Source organism: Varroa jacobsoni, unplaced genomic scaffold (assembly GCF_002532875.2).
Source record: "Varroa jacobsoni isolate VJ856 unplaced genomic scaffold, vjacob_1.0 contig00456, whole genome shotgun sequence".
NCBI lineage: Eukaryota > Metazoa > Arthropoda > Arachnida > Mesostigmata > Varroidae > Varroa > Varroa jacobsoni.
The window spans coordinates 99862-116386 of record NW_019214470.1 but is presented as its reverse complement, the minus strand read 5'-3'; the positions used below and the strand labels follow the sequence as shown (position 1 = coordinate 116386).

Sequence of the window (16525 nt, the reverse complement as noted above, 5' to 3'; positions counted from 1 at the left end):
TTCCGTCGGGCACTGGGATGTACACGTTTGGCTGATTTGCCTGATCCATAGCGATACGTGAACGTCTCCTGTGTTCCTGGCTTTAGACTGGCGCCGGAGAATTACTAGCTGGCATCGGGCAGTGCGTATCTGATCGGCTAGATGATATTAGCGTAAGTTGCAACTTAAGCTGCTATATGCGCCGGTAACATGTTCATTTGTTTTTACGGATTTGCTACTGCCAAGCAACACCGTTTTTCTGAGTGAGAGCTGCCGGCTTTTCAGCACGCTGCAAGTTTGCTATAACATTAACAGCATTACGATAGCAGGGAGGATCCCGAAAATCCATGACCCACTTTCGGCAGCACGGTGCAGCCCGCGGTGTTATGGCCCCGACCCCATTTACAGTCAACCGGTCTAACATTGATTAGAAGACATACAGAGAGAGAAAGAGAACTCTAAGTTGTGTTGAACATTTTATAGTACTCCCGCAGCTTAGTTCAATACCGCTCGACCCGATAAGTTCGCGAAGACCTAATAAACAGTGGGAACCGAAGTGCTAAAGAGATCATGAAGGATTATTTTCGGCAAAATGACTTGGAAATGATTTTGTCTCCCAGTACAGCACGACAGACTTGCCGGCGCTCTGGAAGAGAAAAAACCTTAGTTAAGAACAATTGCTGCAGAATTAGTAAAAGATCTATAGCCAATCGGAACAGCCTTTGACTGACGTTCTGGTGTTTCATAAATATATAGCTATTCAATAACTTTTTCGGTTTCTTAAATACAGATATCTACGCAAATATTGGCTATGAGACACGGCGTAATGTACGCAAATAAGAGCCCACCCATTCTTTCTATGAATGTATGGACTGAAACAACACCAGAACAGAAAGTGCCTTCGTTCACCAGCAGTGAATAGATAAATTAGCAAGGTGCCTGCAGCAACATTTGAAATAAGATTCTCTTCCCTTGCAGGAAAAATCGCCGAAAAGTAACAACGATTATTTCTTCTTTTTTTCCATTTTCATTTATGCTCTGCAAAATCGCGTCATCGCCGATTACGTGTGATAAGCGCACGTTGTTCGCCATATACCCATTCGATTTTGGCTATTTCCATCATTCTGGAGACCCATCGATTGCCTGTAAGATTTGGAATACTCGAATACTTCAACGGAATGGTAGAACTACGCCGAGTTCACATAAGAACCAAGTCGAAGTTATTGGAAAAGCTCTGTCTCAACAGAGGTAATTAACTCAAATTACATTGGGTAGCGGTACAGTCGCAGCTCTCAGCTGGCAGCCCATTCTCTGTTTCGAACACCCCCACCCTTCCCCCAGACGACCGAAAACTTAGAAAGATTGCAAGAAGTCTCTAACACTAGCTATGTGGTCGAGGTTGAATGCTGACGCGTCACCAACAGGCACTCGATGCACGGAAAAGATGCCGCAAATCTCAAGAGTCAATTGCGCAATCGGCATGGTATATTGCTTGAGAAAAGCAAACCGCGCGCCAGCCCACAGCGCCAATGCAGCTCCATTTGACTCGACTGAGTTGTGGTTATTCTTAGTGCTGCAGGTTTGTTGGCGGTGTTTAACACACGATATTTTCAACGTACCTGGACGCTGGACGCGCCCTGCCGCCAGCCTGATTCTTGCTGGACACTGTCAAAAACATACACTTACACAGCACCGTTGAACCGTTTAACACGGCGCCACTTTTACACTGGTCCATGGACGGCTCGTGCGCTACTGCACATTACACCATTACAACACTAGACATGACGGGTCCCGTTCCAGAGCGAACATTCCTGCTTCTCGAGAAGCCGCGGGGTTCGGTCTCAGCAGCGACCGACGGACAGTCGCTCTATAGGGGGCGCTTCCATCGGTAGGCCCCCGATTCGAGCTTTTCTTTTACTTATCCATATATGTAGCTTCCGTAAGGTGTTTCGTGACGAATGAGCCATCAACGAACGCAATATCGTTTCTACTGTCGACTGCAATACGTTATTTGACTATTAGTTAAAATGTTGTTTATGAGTTTGCAGAAAACTCTTATCCACTGGCTTAGAAAGCCAATGACCATTTGTGTGGCATAAGTTTAGCGTGCATAAGCCGTTCGAATTTGTCGTGTCCTATGGGAATTCATTGCACCTGCTCCGGTGAATGCCGGATAGCATCGCCGACTTGCTCCATGATCCACTATCAGCCGTGCCATAGCATTTATTGTTTGAGGCAACCTGTGCGCGATGCTTCATACTTTTGGCGTTGCGCACAGGAACCGCAAAGAGCCGCCGGGTGTTTCGTGTGCTGCCGACCGGGAGCCAGCCCCAGTGTTGTCCTGTGACGTCACAATCAGTTGCTGCTTCGTTGAGCGGCCGGACCCCGTCAATTGTACAAACGGCCAGGTGGGGGCGCCACCTCCTTTGGCGTGTTTTACCCCCACGAGGATGGAGCTCACAATAGAATTTGCCTTGCCGTAATCACCTCCTACGATAACAGCAGTTGTATCTTGTACGTACTAACGGGTTTTTGATGGTTTCCATTGAAACTCATATCTGCATGTCACATGACCGTTATTCATAGACCTATATAGGAGATGCAATATAGGTACCCAAGACATCGAAAAATAAATCATTTATCTTTTGCAGGAAACTAAGCAATACAATGAAACGATTTGATCACTCTTGCTAATCGATAAATATTTCTGTAGATAGCCATTAAACAACGCTGTATAGGATAATTATGGGTTGACTTTATGGGGTATATAGTTGATCGCATACAAAACGAATGGACAGAATCTTACTTTATCAGATACTGATGTTATCTGTTGAGAGAACAGTTATATCGTTGGCCTTGTATTGCTCACTCACGGTATGGAAAACACGTAATCATAACAAAAATCTGGAATGGGATCGCATTTATATATACATATATAAGGCCTAACCTCGCTAGGCTTAACCTATAAACATTCCGTTGCAGAGACGTTGTAAGAAATACCTAGATTTTGAAGGTAATCATAACCGAGATCCTTATATTAAACCATTCAAAATATACAAGACTTTGAGGTTATTATGACAATATCGACACATGACGAGCTATTTTTTTGTGTGGAGTGATTTGGCCACAAAGGGCGCGGTAAAAAGATCTCATTGCGCCATGCTCGAGGATTAGTTTCGAATATTACAATTAGTTTTACTAGTTTTTAGTACAACGTTTTGACGAAAAAACAAAGTAATATTTTATTTGATTGAAACGTTTGTACCTCAACTATTTTTTTTAACCTACCTACTTATCCTTCCATGGTGAAGCAAAAAGTCATTGACAACGTTGGATGGAAACACGGTCTCACAGGTAAAGTTGGAAATTGTCTTACGCGCAATGATCTTTGACCGTGTGTAGTAAGCATAGAAGCACTATAGTCCTCGTGTTTTACGTCCGAAGCTGTGAAAATATCTATCTACTCACTAGCAGCCGTCGATATAATATAGACAAAGAAAAAAAAACGCTTCCTGATACATCGAGGGATAGTTTATTTTGTTTCTTTAACATTCCTTTGTTTTTTCGAGAGACAATCTATAAATTCACCTAAAAGTGTTAACGTTCTATGTCTTCGCTGTTCTTCACGTTAACATCATACTGATTTGAATGTTGTCTATCTTGTTTCGCTACCTTTTCACTTATGCCCTTGAACGCCAACGTGCGTTATTGCGCTCAATAAATACATTTGATTATAATCATTATCATCATCATTATAATCAATATCGATGCAACATTCTCCCATTGTTCCTATTACTGTAATAATAATTTTAATAATAATTAAATAATATTACACAACTGACCTTCCACTATATCAGCATCGTCTGACCTTCAGAGTATTGGCAAAGAAAATCACGCTTCTCCGATCCCCATCACCTCGACCACTTCGTACATTATTATCTTGTAGCCCATATGTTTTAGCTATCTGTAATTCTTTCCTTTCTGTTTCCTTGCACTTACATTATATTATTATTATTATCATTACTTTACTTTTTGATACTCTCTATCTAGTTAGCGTCGAACGAGCCCAATTTGATGGTGGGTCATTTGTATGGCGTCCGCGAAAAACGACCTTTTTCGCGGGAACTAAATTTTGAAGCAGACCACCAGCCACAGTCCATCGTACACACAATAACGTGCCCATGCGAAGCTAATACTGTTCGCGAAGCGCCCGAATTTCCACCAAGATCAAATCCACTGCCATGCGCACAGGATTTAAAAAAACAATTCAGGCTGGCAACAAAATTCGACCATAGTAGAAGGCGTTATAATATAGCTAATTCTGACACGTACCGGTGCTCCATTCAATTACTTTGTTTTACCTTTCTTTTGTATCCGACTATCTACGGCTGAATTCGCCTAACTTTACTATCTCTCAGTGCAGCTTACGTGCTATTGTTTCCTCTCCTATAATTAGTCTTCCTTAAGGATCATTCTATGTACAGCCATGATTTTCTTTTGTACACATTATACCTCAAAAAAGGCATACATGTTTCTTTCTATTAATGGTGTATCTTTGTCTAACATCGAGGTGCTACGGAAAAAGTTATATGTCATGTTGTCTTTGTAGTATATATATGAACCATGATTTCATTGTACCTGCAGGATTACATCTTTTTCCTCGAAGAAGGGCTATTCCTGATACTGATGAATGACGTCTGATCTTTTCAAAGCGCGGCCATGCAAGCGCGACGCGGTGTCTCGACGGATTGGACAAGTTAATAAGGTATTGCAGATTACATTATGAAACAAGTCGAAAGTAACACTGAAATAAGGCTCAGATGCCTTGGACTGTATTCCAACATACCGACGAATAGATATTACTAGCACTAAATATTAATTGATTTCCATTTTAGTCATCTTACATGAGACAGGGTAGCGACGAGGCAGTTAACTACTACTATTAAATAACATTTTTTACTGGGTTATCTCTATTTGGTGCTCTCCCTATTTGATCACGTCGTATGTTATGGCCATGTATCTGTCCTACCAGTGACGTCTCAGGTTCGTTCGCGCACGGAAAATGCTCGGGCAGCACTTCAGTGCTTCGATGTGGGACCAAACGAATGATATATACTAAATGAGTGGCGATAATATTTAGACTAGTTCAACAATCTGCGCACTTTCAGTAAACAATAGAAGAGCTTTTAACGGCACAACACTATAAGACAATGATGCAGTCTAGAGTCGCTATATTTGTAACTAGCTTCACACATTTCAACCATAACGGTTAGTTAAATGGTGCGTGGCATGCCATTTTAAGTACGGCCTTGTCTCCCGGTTCTGCAATGAAGTCACGCATCACACTTCAACTTGTCTTAGCCTCTCATGCTTCGTACAACAACCTTTTCCCTTTTTCTTTATCGATTTCACCACACAATCATTATAATCAGTTTACACTAACTTCATCAATTTCTTGTGTCTATTTTTTTTGTACGTTGGGCGATTTTTTCCACCCTTTACTACTGCTATCTGTGTATTTTGAAATATGCATTTCCGTATATTGTTGATGTTTTTGTTACTTTCGTTACAAACATTACAATATTGTTATTTATTATTTGTATCATTATTTCTAATATTAATCATTACTTTCTGATTTGCTTTTAGGGCATGTGCTTATCTATATATGATACATTTGTTTGTTTGACTGAGATTCCTTGTTCTGCTCGCGGTACTCCACGGTGTCGGCCAGCCCGCTGTCGGAGGACTTTTGCGAGGCGGCCTCTTCTTTGTCTTCTTCCTCTTCAAGATAAGCAGGATTGAGCTTCTCTTTGCCGCCACCTTCGGCCACAAGCTCACCGTTGCCTACCAGGGTGCCAAGTCGTAGCGAACCCTCGTCACCCTCAAGGACAAGGCCCTTGTTTAGGTAGGTGCCGTTCGGCGAACTGTAGGGCGAAAAGTACTCCTGACCATTGGCACCGGCTTTACCAGCTTCGAAGTGGACTATGCTGTCAAACGTGGGCTTGTACAACTGATGACCCTGTGGCGGTGAGCTGCCGTAGATGAAGGCCACGTGACCATTTTCGGGCGCGTGTGATTCGCCGTCAAGGCCGAATGTGGCCTTCTGGCTCGTCTTCTTACAGATTCCGTCGGTGAGCGAAAGAAGGACGGGTAGCAGGACGACGCCGTGCAGTGCCCCGAACACAATCACCAGGAACACAGTCTTGAAGAACGTAAGGAAGATGTAACTAGGCGCGAACGCCAGAACAATAATACCTAATACCGTAGAAATAGATCCCTGGAAGATTGGCATTCCGAGACTGTGGAGGGCTTCGCGCATTTTCGCATTTGGGTCTCGTTCAGAAGCCGTGAGATAGGCGTATGATATGTGTGCTGAATAATCGACCGAAAATCCTATGCACATGATGAGGTTCACCATCGAAATCGAATCGAGATTTACGTTCCACCAGGTCATATAGCCGAGCACGCCAATCTCGATTGACGCCATCGAGAAACACACCCAAAACGCGCATGACAGATTTGGTATAAAAATTATAGCGACGACGACCATGACCAGGGCAGCGACGATTATGTTCTGCAAGCTGGTGCTTCGTACCAGAATGAATTGGTCAAAGAAGATGAATAGCGTGTGGTAGACGGACAGATTGAGTTCCGGAAAGTTCTCCGCGATTCGACGAAGGTCGAGAACCATTTCCTTTTCATCGTTAGCATTCCGGATATCTGTCGCCTGAATGATGCAGCGTGACGCGATGATTTCGGTGAAATCGTCATTGAATTTAATATCACGCTTAAACGTTGAGAACGGCTCCACTTTGAGCATGTGCCGCAGTGCTTTGATATAGTCTTCCTTAACGTTCAGGTCGAATGAACCGAGGAACACCTGCGCCTGCTGATTATTTTCGGCCTGGCGGCGAAACTCGCGGAACCAGCATTCGGTCAGTTCCGTATTGCCAATGTAGGCACTACTTTCGAATTCATCCAACATATCCATCAGATGTTCGTGCGTCTCTGGGTTCCAGTAGTCGAGTGTGACATTCGTGAATATCTGGACCCGATAAGGATATTTCCGGAAGAATTTATCGTCAATATTAAAGAAGGTCTTCGCGTAGCTATAATCCGTTGCAAGCTTATATCTGAAATATGACAGTAGTATTCAGAGTGGGATTTTAGATTAATTTCTCTAGCTAGCAAGGCGACTTGTCGGAAAGCTTTGGGCGTATATTAGGTCTGATACTAAACAGTTTACAATAGCTGCTTTCGACAGAAACCATTTGATCTTGAATTTCGTGTGACGATATTTGCCTAATTTTGCCTAATAAAAATCAATATGTTCCTTTCACATCCTGTTTAATAAACCCTCGATAACGTTTTCCGCATCCTGTATGCGTAATGCATAGAGCGAGTGATTTTGCCCTGGATCATATAAGTCCATCTGTGGAGTACGTTATCTGTACGTTAAAGCTATCCTGAGAAACAGGTCTACATATGATGATCTATTCTGATATCACAAGTATTAGTTAAATGTTTCGCACCTTTCAAGACCTTCCTTAAGCTGACAACATCCAGCAATACCGAATGCGATATAGACAAGGAAACAGGCTATCACCATGACCTTGACATAACCTTTGCTAAGGACCGCTCCCCAGGTATCCCGAAAGAACACCATCAGGATATGCTCCTGATTGTCTTTCGGATTCTTGGGATCGTTGGGGTTGAGACCGCCACTACATAACACCTTAAACCACAAAGGCTTATCTTTTGCCAGTGATCTCGGTAGGGTCGGAAAACAGAAAAGACCGTGGAGATTCCGTCGTTCAGCGTACCCAGCAATGGCCATGCATGCGCCGAAAAAAGTCACCTGGTATATGTACGTAAATAGCACGCAAACAGCCGTGTAGACGCAGAAAATCCTCACGGACGGAAATGGCGTAATTGCGCCTGTAGAATCAAGGAAAAAGGACTAAGATTAAAAATCTATTCTTGTAGTGGGCATGCGCCTGAGTTTCGACTAGAGACAGACACTTTAGGAAAGAAGGTTGTGTTGGTATTGTTATTCTGTGTTCAAATTACGTAGAGAGGTAATAAAGCAAAGTCGTCGCAGATTTCGTGTACTTACGATTTCAGAAATGTTTGATACTAATACGCACCCTAGAATACTGAAAATCTGTCATGGCTGGTTAATGAAAATTGGTACTTGGGATAATCTCGAAAAATAAATATTTTGATTTTTAGCGTTAGTGAGAAAAAGGCATCTATAATCTAAATTAAACCTTTCAACAAAGAAGTTCATCAAGAAGCTTTGTTCCGCTCAATAAACAACAGCAATTCTCAATACTTCCTACGTATTTACAATCAAATAACACTAACACTGAGGTGTATATCCGGTTAGCTTAAATATAGGAAACAAAAAATGATTCATAAGATATTCATCATTTTAGGCTTGATTGTGTACAGTTGATATTGGTGTCATTCCTCCGGACTTCCCCCGTATTAGGAGTGTTCAATTAACCGATACGGACCGATAATGAAGCTGATAAAATTAGTTAGCGATGTAATGGTGATGGACACTGCAGCCTCGCTATAGGTTTCTCCCATTCGTTCGACCACCGATTTTTTGGGATCAGTCCGTCGCCATGCCGCAAGCAACACGAACGTATCATCCATCCCGATTCCTGTGGAGCAAAATTGATGAAATTGTATAATTTATTATAGCACAAGTCAATTAACTATTTTATCGAAACTTCTATGTATCAACGTGACACACGTAAGAAAAATCGAGAAGCATTTGTGTTTGTTTTTCACGCACAGAGTACGCACAGAGAATTCCGTTTGTTGTCCGTGCGAGAGATGGCCATATATATATATATATATATATATTGTTCAGAAACGATGCTCAAGATGGCCGTGATATTTCAGAATGATAAACTTTATAAATGTACTTTACTAACTGCTCGACTCTACAGACTGGTAGCAGGAATCGGTTGACTATTTGGAATTGAAATTTGGTACAACACGTTTTATAGCAGTATAATGAATGATTCAGATTTGTGTCTCGTTGGTCGTGAACGCAAAGCCCGCACCCTTTAGTCGCCTCGTTTCGTGAACTTTTTCGTTTCTTGCCTTTCGCACGGTGACGTTGTTCAGCCCAGGAGAGCGAGTTGCGCATCGTTTGCTCGTGTTTCGACAATTTAGTAATAACAAGCATATTGTAATAATGGTTGTACAATTTGTGCTACAGGCTAAATTTCAGCCCGTATAGGTGTATAACTCTTCGGTCATCAATTGCTTAATAAATAGGGAAGATAAATGGCGTCGATGCATCCGCTATGATACGTCACAACCATAATATTCCGTCACTACGAAACAGTCGACGACCGATTTTACGAGGCTGGCGTTACGATACGAGAAAAATCAGCATGAGTTATCACCGGGGATCGATTGCAGGCAGGCAGGCAGACACACGAATTAGCAAAAAATCCTTTGTAATTTTTCAGTGACTAACAAAAACCCGGTTAGATCAAGGCGAACCAGTGGTCGCATGCCGTCGTTTATACAAATGATATACATTTGCAACTATATGTAAAATACGCGTAGGCATAATGAGGCTTTCATTTTAGCGGCGGACTTGAGAGTATTTCTCGACTGTTACTACAGCTATGGCTATAAGGCAGATTCGATAATGTATATAATATGTCCGCTTCAAGTTCAAAATAGATTTCTTGGAAATCAAACATACGTATTGCGCTGATCCTTGATTCTAGTCACATTTATTACATGGCTCACTCGATCTCCACGCTCTGTTCATCCCCCTATATTTTTGTGTGAACGAACAGACGAGACAATTCAGCGAAAGGAAGAACTTGTTTTAAAATGGTTGTGGCTTTTACGCCGCCGATGTGTATCTGATTGAAGTTTTTCTGATATATTCTAACAAATGTGCCAATTTTAGCAGATCATAGTACCTTTTGAATTGTCTACATATTTTAAATCAGTAAGTCTTTGTACGTGTACCAAATCGTTATCGGCTGACGTAGGCTGGCTTCATGAATAAAGTAATGAACCTTTAGGGTTCAATGCTAACGTCTGCCAGAGAAAGAATCGCTTAAAAAGACACTATGTACGTTTGATTTCGTTCAGTGTTTTTATTAGCGGTTGATCAGCAGACTCAGCGTTTTTTTGGCTTCCGCTGTCTTTCCTACAGCGGCTGCTGCCGGTAGTAATCAGTGATTTTGTAAAAAAGAAAAAACACAAGTCTGCCCTATTCGATTAATCGCCCGAGCGACTAGAAGCATCCATCTGCTATGGCATATTGTAGACTACTGAATGCTCGAACGTACGTATGTATTATAGAGGTATGTGTTGGTGGGCAACTCCTGTTCGCGTTAATTAATTCCTGGATCGGAAGCGATGGTAAGAATGATTCGCGCGAAAAACCGCGTCGTCGACGCAAAACGGCCAGTAGGGACAATAGCTCGGAGCCAAACGGCTGGCCTAAGTTGATTCTGAACAGAAGTTTTAATATGACAGATAGTAGTAGTAGTAGTAGTAGTTGTTTGCGGCACAATGCAACAACAACAACAACAACAATGACAACAAACTAATATATATATGTAAGGTCTTCTATGTTAGCGGCAAAATTTAAAGCAGCGACCAACGGTGGTAAACGCAGCTGCTGGAGCGATACGTTCGCCTCAGACGCTAGAAGCGGGGGGCATACGAACTGCGTCAGTGGCTGCCCACAGCGGCAGAACGAGCAGAAGAAGCTGTAAACGTAATAAGCGTAATAGCGGCAACGTAACGACGCTTTGCGGGATACTGGCTTGTTGCGTCGTGTTGATATTTGATAGTAGCCGTAGCTGTTACGGTAGTGACAGAAGTGGGCAGAAGTGGAGCAAGGTTTCTTGAAGTTGATTTCCACACTGACGGCGACGTCGATGACGACAAAGCAAACGTTAACGTCGTGACGCCGACAGCGTCGAAACGACCCTAGTAACAGCAGCAACTGCTGCTGCAGGCACACAACTGGCAGCAGCGGCACTCAGAAGATCTCAGCCATATACAACAAATATAAACACGTGAAAAGATGCTATACTTACTAACATATCGACATAACAAAACGACAATCGATTGAACCTGGTACAACCAGATAAAGGATCCCAGTAGCTATGGCCATAGTTACAGTGCACAGCATTGCTGATAATGACAGCATCACATCGGGATTATGCTTATAATAACATAATAAAGTTCATTGGTAATGTTGTTATAGAATACACTCAAGCCATTTAGCCCGCTGTGGGAACGAAGAGCGCGATCAATTGTCTATGTATTAACGCATATGGCGGAAGCTGAAGGGACGTGTGCGATACGCGTCTGCTGGACGCTGTTGTTATTTCTCTAGCGAAACGAAAAACTCCCCACTTAGCCATTGAAGTCATTGTTAAAAATCGGTGACACATCTCTAAGAAACAGCAACGAGATTTCGAAGCAACGATTTTTACCAGAATGAACGATATACTTTCGTTTTGTCGTAAGTCCGCACTGGAGAAGCATATTTAAATTGAATCCTGAAAAAGTATGTAGAAAAGCTACTCGAAATTGCTTTTTACTATAGCTTCAATGCAACAACACCTCTCAGTAATAAAAATTAAATTAGTTCGAAAGCTTCGTATTCAAAAGTTTTCAGCCCTAGGGGTATTTCACACAGTATGGTCAGCTCGCTACGACTGTGAGAGATAAAACAAATTTCTAAATAGACAGATAATTTCTAGATAGATAAATTGTGTGATATAGTGCTAAACGTAGCTAAAAATAGAACCAGCAGCTTTTTATACAAGCTTGCAGTCCCTAAATTATTCGTTCGTTGATAAAGAGTATAGGTAAGTTCATATAATTTCTCCACTCTCTTATTCTAATCAGAAAACTCCCGCCATCTGCTCAGCCGCAGTTGCTCTTAATCAGTTTACTGTTTTTTTCTATTCATAATACATTGGTAGAGGAGACGAGCCCGGGGGTACTCCAGATATGGGATCTTTTTCCAATATGAGTAAGGGATATCACTTTCTTCGGTGCGGAGAATGTTCATGAAGAACTTTGTTTATCTCACTTTGCTGTAAAAAAAAAATTGATAGTTATTCAGATTTGTCTGCATCGAATCCCCAGAACCACTATTGCTTGGTTAGACCTACATAAGAAGCTAAAGGGGGATTATGCTCGTTTATAGCACATGTATCTGAGGCACACTTGCTTCTTATGCTAACTAACTGTAAAGCATAGATCTCACCTTTGCGTAAATTAGTCGTTCCCAAAGCAATGCTCGCCATAAATGTCTATTTCTTTAATGATCACATAGAGCGATTGCTTCGAAATATATATTATATTTCTATTAACTTTCTCCATTTTGTCATACAGTATATTGATCTATTTATCAGGAGAACAATTTCAATGTGAGCCTCATCTTTCTATCCGCTATTCACTGTGTGGCAATCGTAATGGCAATCCGCACGCAGAGAAAATCTGGTACCAGACGAAGTTCTATTTTAGTAAACCCCCTACTACGTCATATGGTCGTACCGGCTAGGGCTATCATCGGCATATCCAAGGCTACTACTTATTTGAGAACGCCAGACACTCTTCATTTTTTTTAGTGCTTAAATGCGCTGACTATCTGTTCAAATGTCTTCGTCTTGTGAATGGGACGAGGTCTGCACGGAATCTAATAGTGGTACGTACACTATCATCATCATCATCAACTAACGTATCGCTAAAGTTCAGCGTTTGCCAGAGAACAAAGTTTTGGCTTGCATAACTCTACCACCGTCGACGATAGCAGTAACATTAGCGGCTGCAGCTAACGCGGTAGCAGATGCCACCGTCTGAAGATCGGATCGTTTCATCGTATCGTCGCCGTACGCCCACCCCGACAAGCAACTGACAACAAACAAAGTGTGACTCAGCTGGCCCCCCACTATGAAAACCGATTCATTACGCCTAAAAGTCATTGGCATTTGTTTAAAAAAGCCGACGAAACTAGGCAAGCGGTTGTCCACATTTAGCTTTCCTGGGGATGTTGACCAACGGAGCGGTAGTTGCTGTCTGGCATTAAATATATATGGTTTTCTATTTATTTGATGCACGATTACAGTGCCGTAACGTTATCAGTCAATGAAATAATAATAGGATTTGTCAGTTTGATAGTGAACGAATTGAATCGTGCAACATGCATGTTGCATGTATCTGTGCATGCCTATCAGCCAAAAGAAACAATTCGAGTATTATGAAATATATTAAAAAAAACCTATAAATTTTCAACCCTGTATGGGTTATTGCGGCTATACTTATGCACAGAGCTGTATTTCGACAGAAAGCCTCTTTAGAAAAGTCTGTGAGTATTGTTAACCTCGGTGGACGGAGAATAGCAGCAAGACCCTTCTGTTCATATCGGGTCAAATAAGTGACTGATGCTCTCAATCAACCGGATCAATATAATTGAAGCTCACTCGTTTCACTGAAAGCTAGATGTATTGATGGCAATTTCCCGCTAAGAATCTCAAATAAACAATTAGAAATTTAGAAAGGATTATTTATTGGCAATTTATAGCAGGATTACTACCAGCATCTGACGTCCAGTCAGTAAATAGACATTTTACATGGGTCTGCCAAAATATTTGAGAAACTTAGCTAATTTATGACTGCGTATCGTTTAGATAAGCTTCTTTCGAAGCTCATTACAGCCTTCCACTGGACATTTCGGGCACACCTAGATCACAGCAGAGGTACTGATAGATAAAGCGTAAGCTGAAATATTCGTAAAGGAGGTTTGTTTTTATTGTCATAATATTCCTCCGTCTACTCTTGCTTCACGTACGAAACTCGCTTGACTTGTCAGTCTCGCGTTTGTTGGGATTCGATTCGAGCTCTCCAGACAATATTTGGTCTCGTCCAATCATAGAAGTAATAAATATTGGGACTATTTACTGTTGAACTACCTAACTGGGGTTGTTATTGAAGCTCGGTGTTGGAAGATAAAAAAAAACAGTGGGTACATAATAACTAGTCAACTAAGCACGTTTTTTTCGCTGCATTGATTAGCGTAGAATTTTAAAAGCCTAGCTGGACGCACAAGCGCTAGGCACGTTCTAACGTACGTACCGCAACAAATTTAGTTAACCCACGCCATATATCAATAGTGCGCGAGTTTAGCACATAAAAAAAATCGCGATTTCAGACGCCTATCCCTTAGCACGCAACAGCGCCCTCAGACTCGTGTCGTGCATTGGTCCTGAACGATTTGGGAGACTGCCGCTTCAGGGCATCACTTGCTATTTTCAAACTGAAAAAAACACATTAAAGGTATAGGACACAAAATAAAGTGTTACTCAAGTATCGTCCGATCAAGTTAACGCCATATCTACAAAGGGATCGAGAAGCACAATAGCTTAATAAGCGCCTTAGTCAAACCACGGGTATTTTTGACAGTTTCCTCCATTTGCTTTTTTGGTTTAAGTATTTGCTTGATTATCAGAGGTCTAAGGTCAGGGGAATAAACCAATCAAAATACGATGGTAGTTCAAATAAAGCAATTTAAAGGTAACGGAAAAGTGCAGATCTCGAACTGGAGGCCTTACACTTTGAGACACAACAGATCTTTGGTCAGTATTACGTGCGGCTAGATCTTTTCATAAATAAGTAAACAAAATTTATAATGCAGTAATGTCGATGCTAATTGCGAAAAGGGGACCTACTATGTTATTATGCTAAAATATTTAAGCGTCTATCGCTAGATGCTACAGAGTTAACTCATCCGGCACAGATCCTGACCTGTCGGCCCGTAATTTAATAAAAATTTATAGCAATTCTATCAGAAATAAGTGTTGATCCGATTACCCATTCTCGCTGTGCCCAAAAATTTCACCCAGTGGTTAGGACATGTTGTATCCATATACAGTTTTGCTTCGTTTCGTTGGATCATTCGTCACGTGTAAAGTTGAAATTAACTTAACAAAGTAACTTTGATCAGATCCTAGACACAATTATATTGATATACAATTTTATTAATGCATAACAGAAGTGTTTAGAGTAACCTTGTGCGAGTAGTTAAACGAATAGTTCACTGGCTACCTACCTGATGACCTGATCTAGTTTAGAATTTTTTTTTTTTAATTAAAAATAAGTGGGGTAAAATTGCTCCAGACTAGAGGTGCATCATGTCTTAGCGCATTGCCTACAGCTTACATGTGATCTGTTCGTATTTTACTGTACTCAAATAGAAGCCATCCTTAATCCGTAAATCAATAATTTTTCTATAAAATTTCATTGAAGAACGTGCCGTTGTCGAGTTACTGCAGTAGTGATGATCCAGACCAATTCATGTGGTTAAATGATAAAAGCACGTTATTATCGGAAGGTCGGAAAATGGTCTCTTTCACAACAGAAGCAGAACCGGTATAGCGTAAATATGAAAGTCGGATATTTGTTTATCATATAATATTAATCAGATATCATAAGATACTGTGTTACTGGATCAATGTCGAAAATGTTCTACGGCTCTGTGTAATCAAAGAAATAGATGTATAAAACAGATAAAAGTAATAGAGAACTTTATAGATAGACCATATGCAAAGCCAGGGCAGCACCTCCGTTTATTACTACCAGAACTTGGATCTGGCTGAATGTTCGAACCTATGCCGAAAAAATAAAATGAATGGCACAATAAAGGGCAAATCAGAAGCCCCCTCAAAAAAGGGGCAACACGTTGTAACGAGTGTTGAACGAATTTTTTCGGTTCGTAAATAAGCGGACGATACACACACACCCACAGCAGTGATAGCAAGCTACATGGATGATAGAAGGGCAATACTGTCTGCATTGACACTTTCGCAAAATACTTCGTCACCGAATGCACGATCTTTTTTACTTCGTGCAAAAAAAATGCCTTAATAATATTAAATTAATTCCATGCAGTTGACTGCGTATGATAGGGTAAACTTCACGCGAGCTTAATTGGCGATGACCGCATAAATCCTGCAAAGAGGTAATTTTGATGGGGAGCCTCATTTAACATAATCTAATTGCCTATCAAGCTCATAACCAACATCTAATCACTTTATTTGCTTCACGATATCATATGTATCGTCTGTAAGGGTACTTGCATGAGAAAAATAGTAAAAAAAAAAACGAATCTTTCCTCACTGCAGATTCAATTATCTGAACTCAAAATTCTGTTATCGTTAACGGCTACAGATTTCAGCAACCGTTGTCTGTGAAAAGTATTATTTGCCAATTCGGTAAAACTGAAGGATGGGTATGCATCCTAAGGTACCCGTTACATAGGTAACAATGCTGAATGAAAAAAACGGGAGTTCCCCTTTCGACAGCCTTTTGAAACTGATATTTGAAGTTTCCAAATTCCAATAGTATCTTTTAGCTATTTTAAATGAAATCTAGCCAACGCAAGTTATTAGCGACGAGAAAGCACTACGTTTAAGTTAGAAGTTTGACACGATTTAATGAGAGATATAGGTACTATTTTCAAAGAGGTCTCACCCGT

At 41.1% G+C, this 16525-nt stretch overlaps 1 protein-coding gene across 3 annotated transcripts in view; it reads right to left on the bottom strand.

Annotated features, from left to right (window-relative positions):
* Window positions 1–3495: 3495 nt before the first annotated feature.
* The window catches only part of Ptr (patched domain-containing protein), a 103522-nt gene continuing 90492 nt past the window's right edge, over window positions 3496–16525 (bottom strand). For all 3 annotated transcript variants that reach the window (XM_022851933.2, XM_022851934.2, XM_022851935.2), the window contains 3 exons: window positions 8499–8651; window positions 7512–7917; window positions 3496–7112 (listed from right to left, as the gene is read on the bottom strand). In XM_022851933.2, coding sequence (XP_022707668.1) covers window positions 5639–7112; window positions 7512–7917; window positions 8499–8651 — 2033 coding nt within the window. In that variant the 3' untranslated portion in view covers window positions 3496–5638. The remainder of the gene's footprint in view (window positions 7113–7511; window positions 7918–8498; window positions 8652–16525) is intronic.